We start from the raw sequence: 17,552 nt of genomic DNA, 5'->3' as shown, positions 1-17,552 counted from the left end.
TCCATACTTGTCCCCTACCACCCCACATAGATAGCAGACAAATATGAAAGGGTCCAATTCATTTTTCCCTTGCTCTAAAGCCAGTATAGGAAAGGATGAAAGTCCATGGTGAAGCACAGGCCTAGATAAGGATCTGCATTTAATCATATTTGGTAACCAAATAACGATTTAAGCATATAACAGATTTAGCAGTCATTACATGCACAGATGCACATGTACTTGCCCACTATAATACATGACACAGACATACCTTTTGTCTACTACTTGCAAAAATGTGTGATTCTAAAATATATTTAGAGAATGTTATTTAAATGTAAAACTTCTTCATCTAAACCATTAATAGTGGCAGAATTAAGGATCATTAATAGCATAATAATTCTTTTCTTGTTTAAGTATGTCATGACAGAGTAACCATGTAAAGACAGATTCCTCAGGCTCTCCATCATCATACGCTAAAGAAAGGAGTAGAATAAGATTTATTTTATTTCCTCACTTCTGAAGTGGAGACTTGAGGACTTGAATGCCTACCTCTAAAACAAGGAAAGAGATTCATTTCTCTTGGGTGGGCATCTGCAAACCATACTACCTACAAAAATCTAGCACGCACTTCAATATTTATTTATTAAATCGACTTCACAGAAGTGACAGCAATTCTAGCAGAGCAGAAAATCAGGCTTACTAACCTAATTTAGCTCCTTTTCTTAGGAGCATAACCACTACTGATGTATTACGACATCCAATAGCTCTGTCCAGTGGCCGCATGCCACTGTGGTCAACATGCTCAATCATCGCTCCTCTCTCTACCAAATACTGCACCTGTAAAAAGAAATAAGACAAGCCTTGTAACATTATTCTTGGTAGGAGATGCAGAACAGTGAAATGTTTAATCTCCCATCTAATCTTCCTTGAAGTATACTGAATATATCCTGAGTATGATAAAGCCACTTAAAATCCATTGAACTGAATCCATTGAAGACAACATGGCTATACTGTCAAACTACACCAAAGAGCAGCATTTTCCTAGTTAATGAATTAAAAAAAAAAAAAACAAAAAACAACAAAAAAACACACCCAAATTCTGACACTTAAGTACCTGTGTCAGGAAAACAACACATGCTTGTTCTCTGCTTTGTTCATGTTCTGCTTGCTGATATGCAGACAGCTACTTAAGCAAAAAGGCAGTAAAGCTCAAATGAAAACAGTAGCAGTGCAGGACCTGTGGTTTCAGCCAACTACCAGAGTCTTCAAGCACTCTGTAAGACTACGATAACAAACATGAAGTGCAGTACCAGCATATGCTCCTAGTATAGGACAAAGTGCTGTTTAAATACAATAAAAACAAAATACACAAACTATTTTTGTGTGAGATATTTAAAACATTCTAGTTAACATTTTAAATACAAGTTATGGTGCTGAGGGACCGCTTCTTGTTCTATACCAAGAAAAAAACAGAACATTTGTTATTTTCTTAATTTCTTAACCATTTATCCCAACAGTCTAGCACTGTAGTTTCCGACATAAACATAACAAATGTAAAATGCAGCATGGACAAAAAAGAAAGTTTAGGATACCAATATAAATGTCAGATACCATCAGCTTCCAAGTATCCAGAGCAATGGGGTAATTCTAGTAATTGTTCATCAGTAACAGCAATTAAAAGTGCAATATATAGGAAATTACAGCAATGACAGGTTTGATGTAAACAACAGTCCTTTTGTATAACCACTGCTTACTTAAATATGATTGGCAGTAATCTAGCACAGAGAAAGATTTTAACAATCCTTCCCATTGACAGGCCCCCAAGACCAATAACCTGCTGGCCTTGTGCGTAATCTCTGCCTTAGCACAAAGATCAGGTTGTTCAGCAATATGAAGCCTTGGCACAGCTTCTACTCCAGTGCGATAAACCACAGTAGGGTATGTACAGAGCTTTTGATACCCTTCATTTCCAAGCAGGAAGAAAAAAACCCTTCATATACCTGTGTTACTGAAGAACACTTGCAGGTGCAGGAAGAGTTCTGTGATGTGACTTCTGAAATTTGTTAAAGCTAGTTCAGAATCTAAGGACTTATTTATAATTTTAAGTTAACTCTAACAAAGGCAGAATGGAACTTAAAGCAAACTACACCACATGGTAGCATTTTCATTCGAGAACTGCTGTTATGAAACAGGATTTTGTGTATGCAAACTCTAGAAAAACAGATACTGGTGAGTTTGAGAAGCTACATATGCTATTGTTTCTAATCCCCTGGTAACTGTAGGATCTGTTTACAGTGCTTGTAGACTGAACATGTTCTTCCATGTAGCATGCTGAAATTACAATCCTATCTGGACAGGATTCTGAACTGTGCTTTACTGCTGAGTTTTGAAGTATGAAAACAAAAATATACAATAACTTCCAAGGCTGTATTTTTAAAGATTTATGAGAATCACAAACTTACTGTATAATTTAGAGAAAAAATTGTGAGAAAGTTACAAGCCAGAAAAAGGAATTTCAGTTGTCCTTTTTCTGAAAAGACCTATGGAACAAACTAGTTCAGAATCAGAAAAACTGATTCAACATCTCAGGCTTTGTATTTCCACATTTATAGACTGGATAGTAATGTTGGAATGTGTTTAGTGCCATGACATTCCTAAGATGAAAACTGTATGGATTTCTAACAGTTCTCTCACTGTCACGCAACAGCTTGTAAGATAATTATCGCGAACAAGTAATACTGCATTATAATGGAGAAGTAGAACCTTTAATCCTTTCTGGCAATATTATTCTTCTTTCTGAGTCTCTCTTGGTGTCTCTGTTCCACTAAGGTAACCAACTGACTGGGATCCTGTCTGGTTACCTTGATTGATTAGCGAAGGCAGAAGAAAATTTTCCTCTCACATCGCATCCCCCAGCCATTTTATTTATTTATTTTTTAATTCCAGTTCATCCAACATAGAAATTATGCTACTTTTTATTAAGATTTAAAACATCATTTATACATGCGTAATGCTGGACTTTACATCACAAGTACCTTGGTACTAAAGCCTTATCTAGAAAATGCTCTTCAGAGTAAACACTCCTACTACAGTCAAGACATTAGTGGTACCACCATCTTAACTACTTGCGTAGGTTTCCTTTCTATTGTGGTTGGCAATTTTTAATTTTTTTAATTTTTATTTTTTAATTTTCTTTCGTATTGTGAAAATTCAATACATGCTTAGTTTTTCTACTATTAAGCTCTACTTACAATATCAGCATCTCCATAAAAAGCTGCCAGGTCTAAAGGTGTTCGTCCATTTTTGTCTGTCTGATCAGTTGCTGCACCTTTCTCAACTAAATACTGAACCACTTCCCTGTGGCCTTTTAGACATGCCCAGCTCAAAGCTGACAGTCCTTCTTTGTCCAGAGATGAAATTGCTGCACCTAAAAATGAAAATCAACTTTGTAATGAAGATGTCCTGTTTAATATGCAAAATTACTCAACTCACATAGATGCAGTTTCTGGAACAGCCATTGAGCATTGAAACAGTTATTTTCTACCTTCAGAAAGGAGAAATTCCACAGTGCTCAAATGTCCTTCACAAGAAGCCACCATAAGTGGAGTTCTGCCTTGTTTGTCACTTAAATTTACATCAGACCCATGCTTCAGAAGAAGTTTAGCAATCTGAAATAGGAGAAAAAAAACACTATTGAAAATAAATTGGTAAATTTAAATTTTTGCCATAATAAACTTCTACAGGAGAAGACTAAGGTGTTCTTTATAGCAATAATTTAGAAATCCCACTCAACTCTTAACTGTTTGCAAATCAGGACTTTCTGTTGATGGGAGTGGCAAGTATGAAGAAGGCTCTAAGGGTCTCTCCCCATTAAATACAGATGCAGTCTAGTGGATATGAAATTGTCTCTGTTCTTGGCCCACGAAATAAAGTGTTTTAAATTCCATATATTATTTTTAAGGAATATTACAATTAAGGTTGGCATACCGCTGATATATTCTTGAACTGGTAAATTAAAAAATAAACTTCTGAATATGTCCCTTAGAAGTTGATGCAAATGCACATTACAAAATTTACACTGACTTATTACAGGACTAGAAATAGGGGAAATCAAAGACAGTTTCCGTATCAGTACATTAGTTTGTGAAGATGCATCAGACCTGCCAGTGACCCTGCCGTACTGCACAGAAGAGTGGAGGAATGCCCCTCCTATTAGCTCTTGTCACAACCGCTCCATGTTCGAGAAGTAATTCGCACACTTCCAGTTTTCCTCTTCCTGCAGCAGCTGTCAGGGCTAAAGAAAGCATTTTCATCAACATCTCTTAGCTGTTTTAACAATTCCTTTGATACATGCACATTATATAAGTGTTAAGGAATCCCCAGTTTTTTTCAACTCAGCTGTTCCACAAGATATTTCATATCTAATCTCAGACTATAAATGTATTAGTCACAATCAGATTAAGTCAAAAAGCCAAAGACATTCTCTTAAATAAAAAGGTAATTCTCAAAGATAACAAATACAACATGTACATACCTTGTAGGTTAAAGGGATTCATTATGAAAATTTAGGATAGACAGGTAGGCTTCTCTTTAAGATTTAAGACAGTTATAGTTCCTTTTTCACTATTTTTTTCTTCAGGAGAGGAAAGCTGCTTCTTTTTCCCTCAGGCCCTTCCCAAAGGTGAAGATGATAACAGCTCTGGGATTTAGCAAAGGGACTGTAACTAACTAAAGCACTGTTTACTCAATACCAGGCAGTGATGTATTACCAAACAGCAGATATTTAGATTTATGCAGAAAATCTGTTACTCAGACAATTTAGCTTAATTCTGCACTAGATAAAATTGTTTTCCCTGTTTTTCATCAGGAAAAATAGAGTAGGTAATCAATCAATACTTCTGCTTCCTACGTTAGTCCTTGCTTTAGGCTTCAAGGTATTACTGCACATTTTACAGCACACAAAAGACAAATGTTCTAATTTGCCTTTGAGACCTGTTTTTGAGCTGGACAGTGTATGTTAACAAGAATGATTCTGTTCTTGATCTCTTTATAAAGTGTAGTAGCCACACGATGCTTGATTTTTTTATCAGCCTCATCAGTAATGTTAACACTGTTTTGAAAATGGATTCATGTGCTAGCTTCTGCAAGAATCAGCAAAGGATTCACCTCTCCATTTTCTAAATCCTAAGACAGCATTTTTAAATAAAAAGGGGGTCAAATTCTGTATTTATTAGAAATCTTTTTTAGAATTTCTAAATATGGTAAATTAGATTTTTAAAATTCCAACAGATAATGAAAGTAAATGAAATTACCAACACTTCAAGTAGTAAATTCATTTATTTTTTTTAAGCAACAATAAAAAAAAAAGAACAAAAACAGAAGTTGCTGATGCCCTATTCCTGGAAGTGTTCAAGGACATGTCTAGATTGGGCAACCTGATCTATTGGAAGGTGTCACTGCCCACAGCATGGAGGGTGAATCTTTATGGTTCTTTCCAACCCAAACCAATCTATGATTGTATGAATACCTAGCTCATCCATTCGTGACTCACTAATACAATCACTTAGGCTGGAAAAGACCTCTAAGATCATCTAGTCCAAACTTTAACCTACCAATACCAAGTTCACCACTAAACCATGTCACTGTGTTCTACGTCTACATGTTTTTGGAAGACCTCCATGAATGGTGACAAACCACTTCTTTGGGCAGCCTGTTTCAATACTTCACAACCTTTTCAGTGAAGAAATATCTCCTAACATTCAACCCCAACCTTCCCTGGCACCACTTAAGGCCATTTCCCCTTGTCTTATCACTTGATGCTTGGGAGAAGAGACCAATCCAGCTTTTTAGCTTACAGTGTAACTAACATTAGAGCAACAATAGAACTACCCTATACTTTATTCAAGTGTAAGAAAACTAAAGAATTCTCACAGAGTGTTTAAAAGAACATCATGACTGAACCCTGCTCAGGAATTCTGACTATTCTACTAGAAGAAATCACCTAGTGGTACTCTACAAAAGCACGGCCCACTCTGCCCTAATAAAGAAGGAAAGAATTTAAATGAAGAGCTAAACAAGCAGCTGATGTAGAACAGAAGCTGTAAGAGCAGCCAATTAAGCTGAAAGAAAAAGAGTTTGACAAATTTTTGATCTGTAGCCAACAATGTCAGAGAGAAACTGTAATTAGTAGAAAAAAATGATGTTTTTGTGTCTGAAATAAGACAATTTGGAAAGCTATTTGGAAACAAGACTGTAAATTAGAGACAGCAGTTTGCAGAAACCAACAAGTGCAACAGAAAAATCATTAAACTGTACTTAATCGAGAACTAAAAACACCTTGTAGAGGTTAATCCTGGATTTTTTTTGAGTATCAGTGTGTTTCTGAAGTATTATTTTTTAAATAAGCTGACACATTAAATTTCATACAGTCTACAAAAAGAATGCTTTATAAATAAAACTTGTGTGTTTAACTGACTACCTTCAATGTTCTGTAGCATGACATTTGCATTGGCAATGCTTGTAGAAAGCTTTCTTTCATTTCCTTTGTAATTCCTTTACGTCAAGCTTGTATCATGACTTAGCATCACTGGACTGAAATATCCTTGCATGCAACAACTCCCCTCTGCAAGCCATCACTGTTTTACATTAAGAGCTCTATTTTAACTCGAAAATATTATGCTGTACTACACCTCTTTCCAAATTATTATGTTACATTTTATTCATATCTTCCCTATTATTCCTTTGATATACATACCCTATACACCCTGCCAATTATGCCAGCCTTATTCATCCACTTACTGAATTATCTTTTCATTCATGCTTTGTTTCTATGATACTTTTAATGACACAAGCTTTTCTCAGAATATATTTTTGTCATTTGTTTTTGGTGTAGTTGGTAATTTTCTACGGAACTTGCCTCAAACCTTTACTCCACACAGACATGCCCTTCAGTTGCACTAATGTGATAAAATACTGGGAATGGACACCATGATCTCTTGCTATTTTCTGCTCAGAAAGACTCACAATATGAAACATTATTGAAACAGGCCCTACAGTAAGCTGAAACAACTCAGGATTCAATCATGTAGATAACAGCACTACAAATACATGAACAGGAATTAAGCTATTCCTAAACATGTTACAACATGAAAGCTTTTTCAAGGTGTGATGGATTTTCCTCCTTTAAAACAGGTACTCACAAAACACACTGCTCTTCACTCCATCTGCCATGTACTTCTAAAGTTTTGTCCCATCCAGTTCCATACCACAATAACATTTTATAAAATGAACAGCGAAAGAACCAAACAGTACAATCCATACGCAAGCTCGACCACACATGCAAAAATGCGAGATTCCAACAGCATATAAATTAGCACCCTTTTCACACAAATTTCTTACGTTCAGTAAGTGAAGAGTGATATTTCAAGTAAAGCTAATCCTGTGGCTATTTTGATTCTAAATGTTTTGTTTGGCCCAAACTTACTATTTTCTATCTCAGCATAGAAGTGACAAAGGGAATTGCTCGTAGTTGTTTGGACTCAGATCTTCACCTCCATCAAAAGTTAGGACTGCATAAGGAAGCACTAGCTTAATGAGTAAGGATTCCCAGTCCATTAAGAAAGAATCCGAATACAAAACTTTGAAAAGAAAATATTAAGGGAAGATGAATTTAGAAAGTCTTTAAGAAACTGTACTTTTTTTTTTTTTTTGGAACTCACTGTATTTGCATTTGGTGTATGCATAAAAGCAAAGAACATTTGCTTCTCCAGTACATGAAGAGGCTACTTGGAATCATTAAAAGAGGCTGTTTCCCACCTGCTCACTCCCTCAGCTATTTAGGGAATACCATTAAGGGAAACGGTACTTGTATGGTAACAAATGAAAACATTCAGCTGCAGGTTGCACAGTTTACTGTGCATCTTTAGAAAAGAAATCTGGCATTTGCCAAATGTACAAAGGCATATATTTTCATTCGCTGCCTACCTACAATGAAGGAGGCAATTGCCTACCATTCCCTGCAAACAAGATTAAAAAAAAAAAAAGAATTTTTCATACAGATAATTGTATGAAACTCTATCCTGAAACTTGAAGCACTGTAGTTCCAAGGACAATTTGCAGTTTAATTAGAAAGTCACTAATTTATGGTAAGTTTAATACAAAATAACTCCTCCTTTCAATCCGTGAGGTAAGTAGGTCTGCACTTACGCTTACAAATGTAATTTAATTGTGAAAACTGGTATGTTCCCATGACTTTTACCATAGAAAATAAAAACCAAAGAACCCTTGTCTTAAGTGAGCAACTCCAATTTGAGAAAAAATTAGAAGAGAAATACCTGTTTCTCCCCACAAGGCATCAGTGTCATTGATGTCAATTTCATGCTCCTTTACAATAGTCAAGATGAAACAAACCACCTGTCAAAATCAGATGTAATTAGTCACAGAAAAATCATCAATTTGTCACTTGCAACCTATACTAATAAGCAAAATAGTGCGTACCTCTTTATGCATACGAATCAAAGAAAATTAATATTGTTCATAATCTACCAAAGCAAGTTCAGTATGATTTTTAGTAGAACTGAAAGAATGAGAAGCATTATACAGAATGCAAGGAAAACACTAACATTTGAAATGCCAGAATTTATTCAAAATTAATGAAACGCCTTTTTTCTAGCTAAGAACAAGCCATCTTTTTGTCCTACAAAATAGATAGCCATTTTTAGATATGAAGAAGTGTTTATGATGGATACAATCAATTTTGCTAACTATTCAGGAGTCGGCTGCTTTCACTTTCATCAGTGGATAGCAAACAAGAAATTTTACAAAAGTGAAAGAATTAATCATTAATTCAAGTTAATCATAGTTCACAATCCTTAAATTTATACTGAGACCGCATGGCTTATATGAGAAATTAATTGTACTGAGACATTTCTGTTTGAATCATATAAACAACTTCAAATATAAGAATCTTGATCCTACATCATTTTTTTAAATTAGATTTTTATTTTAAAATTAGTATCAACATGGTTTTATTTAAGAGATTTTAAGCTTCCACTTCATCTAAGTTATTAACTGATAATTACATCAACCTAGTGTGATCTTTATTTATATATCTATACTTACTGATGACTTATATCTCAAGGTTAAGATTTATTTTCCCAGTAAAGAGAAGATCTGAATATCTACAGCATTTTAGTATTTTCTCATATGTTTACTTCTAGTGTTCCTATTGCTGAATAATACCTCACTGCTGAGGATCACTTCTTTAGTAATATACAAGACAGAAATTTGGATCTCTGTGCATAATTAATATTAAGCTAAATTAAGCTGATTTGTAACTTGAGGTGTGCACCAGGGTAAAAAGTTAAGTATGCATGTGCAAAATATGATTTGTTATACTCTACAACCAATACTATAACAACACAATTTGTTATACTGTCTCTGCAAAGTTAAATAAGCCAGTTCTTTCAGCATATATATATATATTTTTATTTCATGAAAATATTCTACCTAGGGTAGAAACATACTACAGTGGATCACTGATACAGCATATTATCATTACCACTAGAGATTTAGTACAACTTCAAGAACAGTGAGGAACAAAGACAAAATTACACACTGACAAAATCTTCAAGTAATTCATTTTATTGGGTAATTAACCACAGCATTTAAAACAGTTGATAAGAACACATACTACTAAAAACATCTAAAATTTCAACAAGTCTGTTTTCCAAACTTTTTTTTTTTTTTATAGTCACAACACTATTGCTTAATTCTGATTAATTCAAACAGATTTGGAAATATTCCAATTATCAACCTACCTGATAGTGTCCCATACTGGAAGCTGCTGTCAGTGCTTGCTGCAGCGCCTGTCTTTTTCTCAGTGAATTTTGTTCTTGAGAGGAAGCTATCCAAACAACATCAAGCAGGTATTTAAGGATATCACAGTGCCCTCTCAATGCACTGTGGACCAAAGCACACTGCCCTTTCTTATCTAGATAGTCAGCCTGCATTGGAAACAATAATGTTCAGAGTTAAAAAGTATACCGAAAGGTCACTGACAGAAGGTCCCAAGCACTGGAAGAGAACAAATGTAATCCTATTTTCAAGGAAAGAAAGAGGGAAGATCTGGGGAATTACTGGCCAAACAGCCTTACCTCAATCACTGGGAAGGTGATGAAGAAACTAATCCTGGAAATCATTCCATATGCACGTGGGACAAACTGCTGATTGGGAACAGTCAGCATGGATTTATGAAGGGGAAATCATGCTTAACCTATCCGATTGTCCTCTACAATGAAGTACTAGATTGGCAGATGAGGGCAGAGGTGTGTACGTTATCTACCTCAGCTTTAGTAAGCCTTCTGACATCATTTCCCATAACACTGTCATGGACAAGCCAATGGTTACAGGTTACATAAAGCTCACAGTGAGGTGGACCTAAAACTGGCTGAATGGACGGGCCTAGAGGGTTGTGATCAGCAGCTCAAAGTCCACCTAGAGACAACTCATTAGAGGAATACTCCAGCAATCCACACTGGGTCCAATTCTGTTTAGGATCTTCATCAGTGACCTATATGATAGGACAGAGTGCAACTTCAACACGTGTACAGATGATAAAAAAACTTGGAGGTCTCGTTAATATGCCAAATGATTGTGCTGCCATTCTGATAGATCTCAACAGGCCAGAGAACCGGGGTGGGAGGAATCTTGAAGTTCAACAAAGGGAAGTGTAAAAAAAATCTGCCAGCTGGGAAGGAATAACCCTAGGCATCAGTACACAGTGGGGACTGACTGGCTACATGGGGAAGAATGTTATGAGCAGGTTGAGGGAAGCAATCCTCTACTCAACACCGAGTCCACATCTGCAGTATTGTGTACATTCCTGGGCTCTCCAATATAAGAATGGTACAGACATACTGGGGCAAGTACACAAAGGGCCACTAAGATGTTTAAGGAACTGGAACATCTGTCACATAAGGAGAGGCAGAGAGAGACAGAATTGCTTAGCCTGGGGGGAAGAGATGTCTCAGAGAGCGAGTAGTTAGTAGTAGTGGCCAGTGGCAGGAAAACAGGCAATGGTCACAAATTAAAAACATAAAATTCCACCTAAACACACACACAAATACTTTGTTTTGCTGAAGGGTAGTCAAACACTAGCACAGGTTGTTGCAAGTGGTTGTGAGGCTCTCATCATTGCAGATATTCAAAAGCTGGCTGAACACAGTCCTGGGAAACTTGCACTAGCTGGCCCTATGTTGGACTAGATGATCTTCAAAAGTTCTGTTCTGTTCTGTTCTGTTCTGTTCTGTTCTATTCTATTCTATTCTATTCTATTCTATGATTTCATTGCAAACTGCACTACAATGGTACTCATTTCACAGCAGCAGCAAACTCTCATGTGGAAAGTCTGTTGCACTTTATCAGGGCAAAACATGCTATACAAACAGGGCTGATTTATTTATTTAGTTACTTAGTTTACAAAATATATTCTAATGTTATTTCAAGAAGACAAAAAAATAATTTGAAGACTGTTCCCAAAATGATGCAAAGTTAGGGGCTCCCTACTTTTAAAAACGGTGCAGATACCTGTTAAAAGACCTTCCCCTACCCTCTTTTAAATATAGCCAGCAACTAGGTTTTAAGTTATCCATACCTGCAAAACTACAACTTACAACTTACATCAAGAAAATCCTATCATTTTTACCTACTTGCTCAGAATTTAACACAGTAATAGCAAGGGGAAAAAAAAAAAAAAGGGAACAAAAATATCTTTAAAAAATAGATTCTACTTCTCACTGGTCTTGTAAGCTCTGAAACATCTCCATTTCAAACTTTAAACTCATTCATTCTTTGCTCTTGGATAGCACCTTTTTCTAAGCGGTGACAGTTTTGTTTCTTCTTCCATTCCATGTCTTCACTATGCTACTCCTGTCTCAAATGATCTCATCTTGTCCTTACTCTTGCACTTCAATTAACAAGAACAACTGTCTTTCATACTCTTTTCCTGTAGTTTGGCTTGCTTCCTCATTTCTCCTGTAACTTTCTAGCTGGAATCTCCTACTTGTTGGCTACCACTCAACACTGAGAAATAAAAATACTAAATAATGAAAAATACTACTCCATGACTCTTTTAGTCTGTAGAAGAGGAGGCTCAGGGGAGACCTTATTGCTCTCTACAGCTACCTGAAATGAAGTTGTGAGGAGCCTCTTCGCACACGTATCTGATAGGACAAGAGGGAACAGCCCCAAGTTGCACCACGGGAGGTTCAGGTTGGAAATTAGTAGAAATTTCTTCTCAGAGAGTGGTTAGGCATGGGAACAGGTTGCCCAGGGAGATGGTGGTGTCACCATCCCTGGGGGTGTTTAAGGAATGGTTGGATGTTGTACTGGTGGACGTGGTTTAGTGGGTGATTTTATCTGTAGGAGGACAGTTGGACTAGATCTTGGAGGTCTTTTCCAACCTTAATAATACTATGATTCTATGACTCTTAATACCAAAACGGCATGGTTTCCAGTTAATACATCTTCCTTTCTCATTACTGCTACTCACAAAGCCTGATTAGGAGACTAGTGTCCCTTGTCTAGTTAATAAGGGATAAGGGTAGAAGCTTAGCTACATACAGTTGCCATGAAATCCCTTCTGAATAGATACACTTGCCTCAGCTGAGCAGACAATTACTTTCACAAGGCAAAGTCAGCCTTTGTAAATGCTCCCCTTTGCTACTCCTGCCCACTGCCGTAACAAAACTTGTAGTATTTTTGGCTACATTTTGATGGTAAACGTTGGCATTTCATAATTGGATTTCTAAGCAATAGTAATGCAAATGTTTTGACATCTGGTATATGTGTAGTCCTATTAACTTCAGAGGAATTACTAATGCATGAAAAATTAGGCATGGAGATGATCAGAACGAAAATGCTCTGTTGAAAAGAAAAAGTCTGCGTACATGTTCTGGATTTTTTTAAATGCTCTGAATGTCTGTATTAATTATGTTAGTATATAATTATGTAATCAACAATAATTTTCTTAGGCCCTTGCTTTTTTTCTTTTTTTTTTCCCTGCAAGCATTGCAATCTTTGCACATCAGCTTACCTTTGCACCCTTTTTGCACAGCAGTGAAACTATATTCATGTGACCTGCAGCTGCTGCATAACTAAGCGGAGTCATTCCATTTTCTGATGTTCCATCAATAGCAGCTCCAAATTCTAGTAGAAGAGTGACCACTTCTTCATGTCCAAGGTGTGACTGAACACACAGCACTGGAGCATTATTTAGTACTTCAGTCCTGTAATTCACGTTTGCTCCTGCCAAAATCAGCAGCCGACTCACCTAAAATTTAATTTAAACAAAACCATTTTTACCTCAGATTTGGCTTGAATTGTTAAATGACTTTGAAGTCTTCATTCAGATCCTTATATGTTACTCCTTAATTTTCCTGCAGATTTTATTGCCAGACATTGGCATTACCACATATATGGCAACAACAAAAAATTATAAATCATTTGCTAACAAATTAATTATTGTACCACTTAACTATGTATTCTTAATATAAGATCTACCTATCCCCTGAAACTCACCACGCTGTCACCACAAATTCATCCATTGTAACAGTATTATTTTTGAAGCTTTTATTTGGGTTACTATGCAAATTTATGTAACTGACCTCATTTATGTAAATCAAATTGCATAAAAAATATTTCAAAAATATTGGGAGTGCATGCACATGCGTACACAAGCAAATTTTCAATCAAAACACCTACCAGTTGGCTAAAATTGCAACTTGTAAGCTTGGCTTTCCCTATCCACGATCCAAGCATTCAAATAATAAAGCAAAACTCTAGCATTTTACATCTTTTTACTCTCACAGTACTTCCCCATACAAGAAAATGTGTCTGAACTCTGCCCAGAAAATTAGGTGGTACCTTTGACATCCTGAAAATGCATCCACATGCTTACTTACGTAACAGAACATGGCTACACCAAAATCAAGGTGAAATCCTTTCCATCAAAACTATTAAGGAAAAACGAACAACAACTTCAAAAAGTACATGCAGACTCATTATAAAGGAGTTCTTTTACAGATACATGGTGTTTTTGTTTTCTTCTTATCTGTTACATTAATTTCAACATTAACAGAGTTACTGCAACAGTGGCAGATGGAGCAGTACATGAATGCTTATTTTCTTACCTTCACATTGGGTGTATAAATGTTCCTCAAAGAAGCAAGGGCTGCAGAAAGTCCGTCAGTACTATAACCAATCCATAAGGCTTGAAGTTGACTGGAAGAAATTCCAGTCCTTTTACTGAGACCCTAGCAGAAATGATATAACAGAAAATCTATTTATAGTATTACAAATACTATTTATAGCTATATCTCATCAGTATAAAGAGAACTAACATATATTTGTTAACCCTGGTAACAATCTCAAGTATTTTGTATAAGATTCTAACAAATTATTAAAGCAACTCAGATGAGAATCTCTAAGACACATCAATTCATTAAGATCATGACAGCTATTAAGCTATCAGCTTTACCTTAAATATGTGAGCTTTAAGTATATGATGACCAAGTTCCATAGTTTGTTGGCGGTTTAACTTTCCCTCTTGTCGAGAAAACATGAAAGCCAACAGAGCATGTCCATTCCTAGTAAAAAGAATGGGATTGAAAAAGAACTGTGTTTTAAGTACACTTTCAGTAAATATTCTAACATGCACACCTTGATTTTCTTTATCAGACTACTGAAACATCCATATAACTTGCTTTAAATAATTAGATGTTCAAATATCAGGAAAGGCAAATTTTCTAATGGCTATCCAAACCTTCACCAGTGTAGAAAGCAACTATGTTAAGTACAGCTAGTTCACTTATTCAAACAAATTGAATAGCAACCTGATTTTAAACAACTGATCATTAAAAAAAACCTCTATCAAATCATGACACTTCACTGAAGCCTGCAAGACTGGTAGTTTGCAGATGGCATTCTCAAAACCAAATGATATCACAGCCATCTTGACTGTTGCAGCTTTCCAAGTAACATACAACATATGGAAATATCTGTAACGGTTGTCGTAATTTATCAAAAGATAGGAGCTGCTTCTGTTTTTTTGTTTGTTTGTTGTTTTAGTCATCATGTCTGTATGAAATTATTTTCACAAAGATTTAACAGAGAAAAAACGGAGATTTCACATTTGAAATATACTCTTATTACTTCTCTATTGTCACCTAACATAAAACCTATTGTCAGATTTGATGCAGCTTTGGACACTGACTTGCATACTGCTCCCCCTTTTGTACATGTTTCATCTTACAGTCACAAACTGCAGGTACCTCAGATAAAATCCAATTTTTTTTAGAAGTGAAAAACTCGAATCCTTTCAAAATTTGATATAAATTGTGTATTTAGTTATTCTACATCTACAGTAGTTGGTGTTCTAGCAAAGTGTGGAAATGGCATAACCCTGAGGTATGCCACATACAATACATTAATCTGATCACATACTATAATAGGACAATTGACCATATGCTAACTCAGAAATTGTTTTGCTGATGAAGCTGGGGCAGGGCTTCTCATATCATCTTCACACATTTCTGAACATAATTTTTCATAAAGGGCAGCTTTAAGTAAAACTTGGAAACAAGTCTTTCTGTTAAGAGCATGCGTTGTACATCACGTATTCAGCTGGCCCAGAGTGCACCTAGCAATGTCACAAGACAGCATGGGCCAAACAGTCTGTAAACCTGATAATTCTGCCTGCTGAAATGTTTTTTGTTAAGCCCACTCTCCAAAGCACAGAGAAGTCTTGGGTCTGTAATAATTTTATAAGTCAGTGTCAATTTTTCTTTTGTAGAAACAAAAAAATATGGAAATTGAGCCCAAATGCTGCTTTTCTTTCTGTTCCTGCACTCTGAAAAGACATGGTGTTGCTGCACATAATAGTCAACTATTTTGCTATATTAATAACAACATAATACTCCCAATTCTCAATGAATATAGCGAAGTCAAATGCAAATTCTGCAAAGTCAATTATTTTTGTTACAATACTGTTTCTGGTCAAGTTTACTTTGATCGTTCCTGGTAACTTCTGGCAACTGCTCAAGTTTACTTTCAAATATGCAAAAGTTTTCATTTGGAAAATGTTAGCCGTGCTTTTGTTTTACCATTACTCTCTCCTCTCACCAATTGTTGAAAACAATTATGTAAAACATAAATGCAGTTATTTGAATATGAATTACTGCAAGCTTCATTTACCTTGGCTCACACAAGAAGTCAGTATTATCACCATCTGCTCTCCAAACAAGCCATTCCCTGAAGGAAGGATGGCAGAACATACGTGTTTTGTCACGTCTTTTTATCAGAAAACATGAAAGGGCCTCCATTCTCTGGCTGAAGTCTTCCCATTGTTGTTCACCATTTATTTGGCCTGCATTAATAGCTTGGAAAATCTGGTCATCTGTCATGGGATGTAGGGATGCCAGTGCCACGTTTAATATTGGGAGGGCTCGCTCAAAAGCAGAGTTTGTCATGAACTTCATGTTACACTGAAGTAAGTACAATTCTGATAGAGACACTGGAACTACCTTGTAGCTTGCACTTTTGATTACTAAATGACCTTTTTGGAAAAGATCCAAAGTCAGTTTCAAGTAGAGGTAAGATCCCAGGCTTCTCATGATCAGGTGGTTACTCACTTTCCCAATAATAGCTGCATCAGCTTTTCCATTTAAAGATATGTTGTTTATAATTTCCTGACTGCTATTAATTCTGTACTGAATGTAAGCATTCAAGTCATCATGAATTTCTTTGTTGTCTGGAAAACTGTCCAGGGATATTGTGATAAAGGGAAGTGAACTTGCTACTTCCTGAAGAGGGGGAAGAAAGAAAAAACACACAAGCGTTATAGCATTCCAGCACTGAACACTCAGTAATGCGTCTTTCCTATAGCTGTCTTCTGTAGTGAGTATTAGGCAGATTAAAAACAAGCTTGCTATCTCTACTCGGGTTTTGCACATACTGTTCACTGATAATAGTATAACAGCATTTCTGCATAGGAAGTTCTCAAACACAAGATCACTATGTGCTTCTAATTATTATTGTTATTATTAAATCTTTCACTCATTCATTTGTTCATTTCTCTCTTGAAGACCAAGGAAACATACTCTGATTTCACCGCTACTTGTATTACAAATTCTACTAACATACTCAAGAAAGTGATTCAAAACAAAGGATACTCCTAACTCCTAATATCATAAAGAAACATGCAACAACATAGAAGGAAAAAGAAAACACCAAAGACTTGACTTTGAATTCCTTTAAAACCAGTATGTATCATAATAATGCAGCTACACATATATAAAAGATCACTTTGTCTTTGAAAATAAGAAAAAACTTAAAAGGTGTTCTTACCTTCAAGTTAGTTCTTACAGTCACAATGAGCTTCAGCCATGGAGGAAACTTACAAATTATATTTGTGATAAATGATGAAATTGTGTCACCATAATCAGGTTTATGAAATTCAGCATCATTTAGACCATCTACCAAAATTATGTAATCATCGTCAGGAATTTTCTGCTCTG

The 17,552-nt window shown here is 35.8% G+C and overlaps 2 protein-coding genes across 12 annotated transcripts in view; one reads left to right on the top strand and one right to left on the bottom strand.

The window, feature by feature from the left end:
- WDSUB1 (WD repeat, sterile alpha motif and U-box domain containing 1) overlaps positions 1-1,844 on the top strand; it is a 29,774-nt gene extending 27,930 nt beyond the window's left edge. For all 3 annotated transcript variants that reach the window (XM_082763702.1, XM_082763703.1, XM_082763705.1), the window contains one exon: positions 1,796-1,844. In XM_082763702.1, coding sequence (XP_082619828.1) covers positions 1,796-1,832 — 37 coding nt within the window. In that variant the 3' untranslated portion in view covers positions 1,833-1,844. The remainder of the gene's footprint in view (positions 1-1,795) is intronic.
- TANC1 (tetratricopeptide repeat, ankyrin repeat and coiled-coil containing 1) overlaps positions 1-17,552 on the bottom strand; it is a gene marked incomplete at its 3' end in the record, with an annotated part of 97,169 nt that overhangs the window by 9,637 nt on the left and 69,980 nt on the right. For all 9 annotated transcript variants that reach the window (XM_082763700.1, XM_082763698.1, XM_082763697.1 and 6 more), the window contains 11 exons: positions 17,383-17,549; positions 16,231-16,838; positions 14,516-14,624; positions 14,169-14,291; positions 13,073-13,309; positions 9,798-9,983; positions 8,313-8,391; positions 4,140-4,273; positions 3,524-3,647; positions 3,231-3,406; positions 684-816 (listed from right to left, as the gene is read on the bottom strand). In XM_082763700.1, the coding sequence (XP_082619826.1) occupies positions 684-816; positions 3,231-3,406; positions 3,524-3,647; positions 4,140-4,273; positions 8,313-8,391; positions 9,798-9,983; positions 13,073-13,309; positions 14,169-14,291; positions 14,516-14,624; positions 16,231-16,838; positions 17,383-17,549 (2,076 nt within the window). The remainder of the gene's footprint in view (positions 1-683; positions 817-3,230; positions 3,407-3,523; positions 3,648-4,139; positions 4,274-8,312; positions 8,392-9,797; positions 9,984-13,072; positions 13,310-14,168; positions 14,292-14,515; positions 14,625-16,230; positions 16,839-17,382; positions 17,550-17,552) is intronic.

The sequence above is a fragment of the Aythya marila genome (assembly GCF_965140915.1).
Source record: "Aythya marila genome assembly, chromosome: 6".
Classification (NCBI taxonomy): Eukaryota; Metazoa; Chordata; class Aves; order Anseriformes; family Anatidae; genus Aythya; species Aythya marila.
This window is presented reverse-complemented; position numbering and strand designations above follow the sequence as displayed.